The 2,163-nt window shown below is 40.5% G+C and overlaps 1 protein-coding gene across 2 annotated transcripts in view; it reads right to left on the reverse strand.

Annotated features, from left to right (window-relative positions):
* HELZ (helicase with zinc finger) overlaps positions 1–2,163 on the reverse strand; it is a 165,485-nt gene that overhangs the window by 117,343 nt on the left and 45,979 nt on the right. For both annotated transcript variants that reach the window (XM_012803215.2, XM_023511111.1), the window contains exon 6: positions 1,445–1,569. In XM_012803215.2, the coding sequence (XP_012658669.1) occupies positions 1,445–1,569 (125 nt within the window). The remainder of the gene's footprint in view (positions 1–1,444; positions 1,570–2,163) is intronic.

A 2,163-nucleotide genomic window follows, 5' to 3' on the forward strand; every position in this document is an offset into this window, starting at 1 on the left:
TCCAACTCCTGGGCTCAAGCGAGTCTCCTGCCTCTGCCTCCCAAGTAGCTGGGACCACAGGCACCCGCCACAACGCCCGGCTATTTTTTGGTTGCAGTTGTCATTGTTGTTTGGCGGGTCTGGGCTGGATTCGAACCCACCACCTTAGGTGTATGTGGCTGGCACCTTAGCCACTTGAGCCACAGGCGCCGAGCCAAAGAATTCTCTTAATAACAAAAAAGAAATTTATCACTTATCATCTATTTGGAACTAGATAAATAGCTATGTAATTTTGTTACATTAATAATGTATTTTAGCTTTTAAGTTCATTTGTGAATCTGGTAAAACCAAACGACAAGCTAAACTAATTAAACAATTCGCTGCACCATAATTCCTTAGAAAATGATTAAATTATTCCTTCAGATTGGCCAATATATTACATTCAAAAGTATACTAAGTACTTTCCTAATCTTTTTTTTGCCAAATATATTTATTTGCAATGTAAACTCAACTCTGCTCCAGATTTTCACAATCCTTATCAATTCACAAGAACACAACCTATATCAATTCAAGAATTCATAGTACACAGCAAAGTATACAAATACTTTCTTGCTTTTACTGTTTTTCATCATGATCTCTGAAAGAAAACAGCAAATTTCTTACCAGTTTACCAACTGGTAAAATAAGGTTATATATCTTTTCTTCTGATTTATGTAGTTTATCAATCTCTAAAGTTTCAAAAAGTAGTTTTTCTATTATCTCAGTCAAAACTAAAAAAATCTAAAAAATTAAATGCAGACTCAGGTGTAGTGGCACAAACCTGTAGTCCCAGCTACTTGGGAGGCTGAAACAGGGGGATCATTTGAGCCCAGGAGCTCAAGGCCACAGTGCACTATGATCACACCTGTGAATAGGCCACTGCACTCCAGCTTGGGCAAAGTAGCAAGATGCCATCTCTTCAGAATGAATGAATGAATGAATAAATAAATTCTATATTAAAAAACCTATCCCAAAGTCTGATTAGATGACTCCAGCAGAGTGGTTACAGATATTAATTTGCACACATATCATCTTCAGAAATGAATGAAATTATTACTTAGTTGAGCCAGATTTAAACATTTTATGACATAAAACTCTGTAAGATCATATAACCACGCGGGAATCCCTAAATATTTCCAAGTTCTCTTAAGTTATATCTTTAAAAAAAATCATTTAGTTATCTTAGACTTTCAAATTACTTACAAGGACCCGCAATCCTTATAGAAATTATCACAAATGACAAGAATCCAATGTCTACACATCAGTTTGTTTGAGACAAATGAGTACTGTACCTCAAGATATTCACGAACTTTGATTTCTCAGATGAAGAACTACTGAAAAAACCACACTCGGTTTCCCCACAATACATCTGGTGTCACATCAAAGTCTGTCGGCAGCCATACAAAATTAGAGCCCGTCAACTTACCAGGGACTCTCCCGTCAGTGACTTGGCAAGAATGGCGGACACGGGCTGGAGCTTTCCTTTCAGCTGCATGCAGTAGAGCACCGTCCGAAAGGCGTCGTCTCCCTTGGCCAGTCCTTCTCCCAACACTGCCACCAAAGAACAGCCAGCGTGAAACATTTGGCATTCAATGCCTTTTTCCTTGATTAGAATATTAACACGCTATCACAAGCAGGGCTTCTTATCTGCTGAAAGAGTAACTTCAAATACTGGAGGAAGGTAGTAGTGTGCCAGTTCTGCCCAAGACTTGCACAGAAGGACAAGAAAAAACATGTAGCAAAGAACTTATCAAACCTCCTTCAGGCGACAGGCCGTCAGGATCACACAAAAGTCACAGGGAAAAACAATCCTAAAGCTCTCCAGGGAAGAGAGTGCCACTGTTCAATCTGTGGTTTCTGGGTAAATGAGGATTTACTAGCTGAGTAAAGTTCTCGCATTCTTGGCAGAGACACAAGGCCCTATGCCATTAAAATGCATAAGAACAGAAACGGCGAATCTCAACATTAGATATTCCCAAGCAATTAAGAATTAGCCTTTTTCTGGCTCGGCGCCTATAGCTCAACCGGCTAAGGCGCCAGCCACGTACAGCTAAGGTGGCGGGTTCGAATCCCCAGCCCGGACCCGCCAAACAACAATGATGGCTGCAACCAAAAAATAGCCGGGCGTTGTGGCGGGCGCCTGTG

Source organism: Otolemur garnettii, unplaced genomic scaffold (assembly GCF_000181295.1).
Source record: "Otolemur garnettii isolate 467f Iridium unplaced genomic scaffold, OtoGar3 scaffold00018, whole genome shotgun sequence".
NCBI classification, from domain to species: Eukaryota; Metazoa; Chordata; class Mammalia; order Primates; family Galagidae; genus Otolemur; species Otolemur garnettii.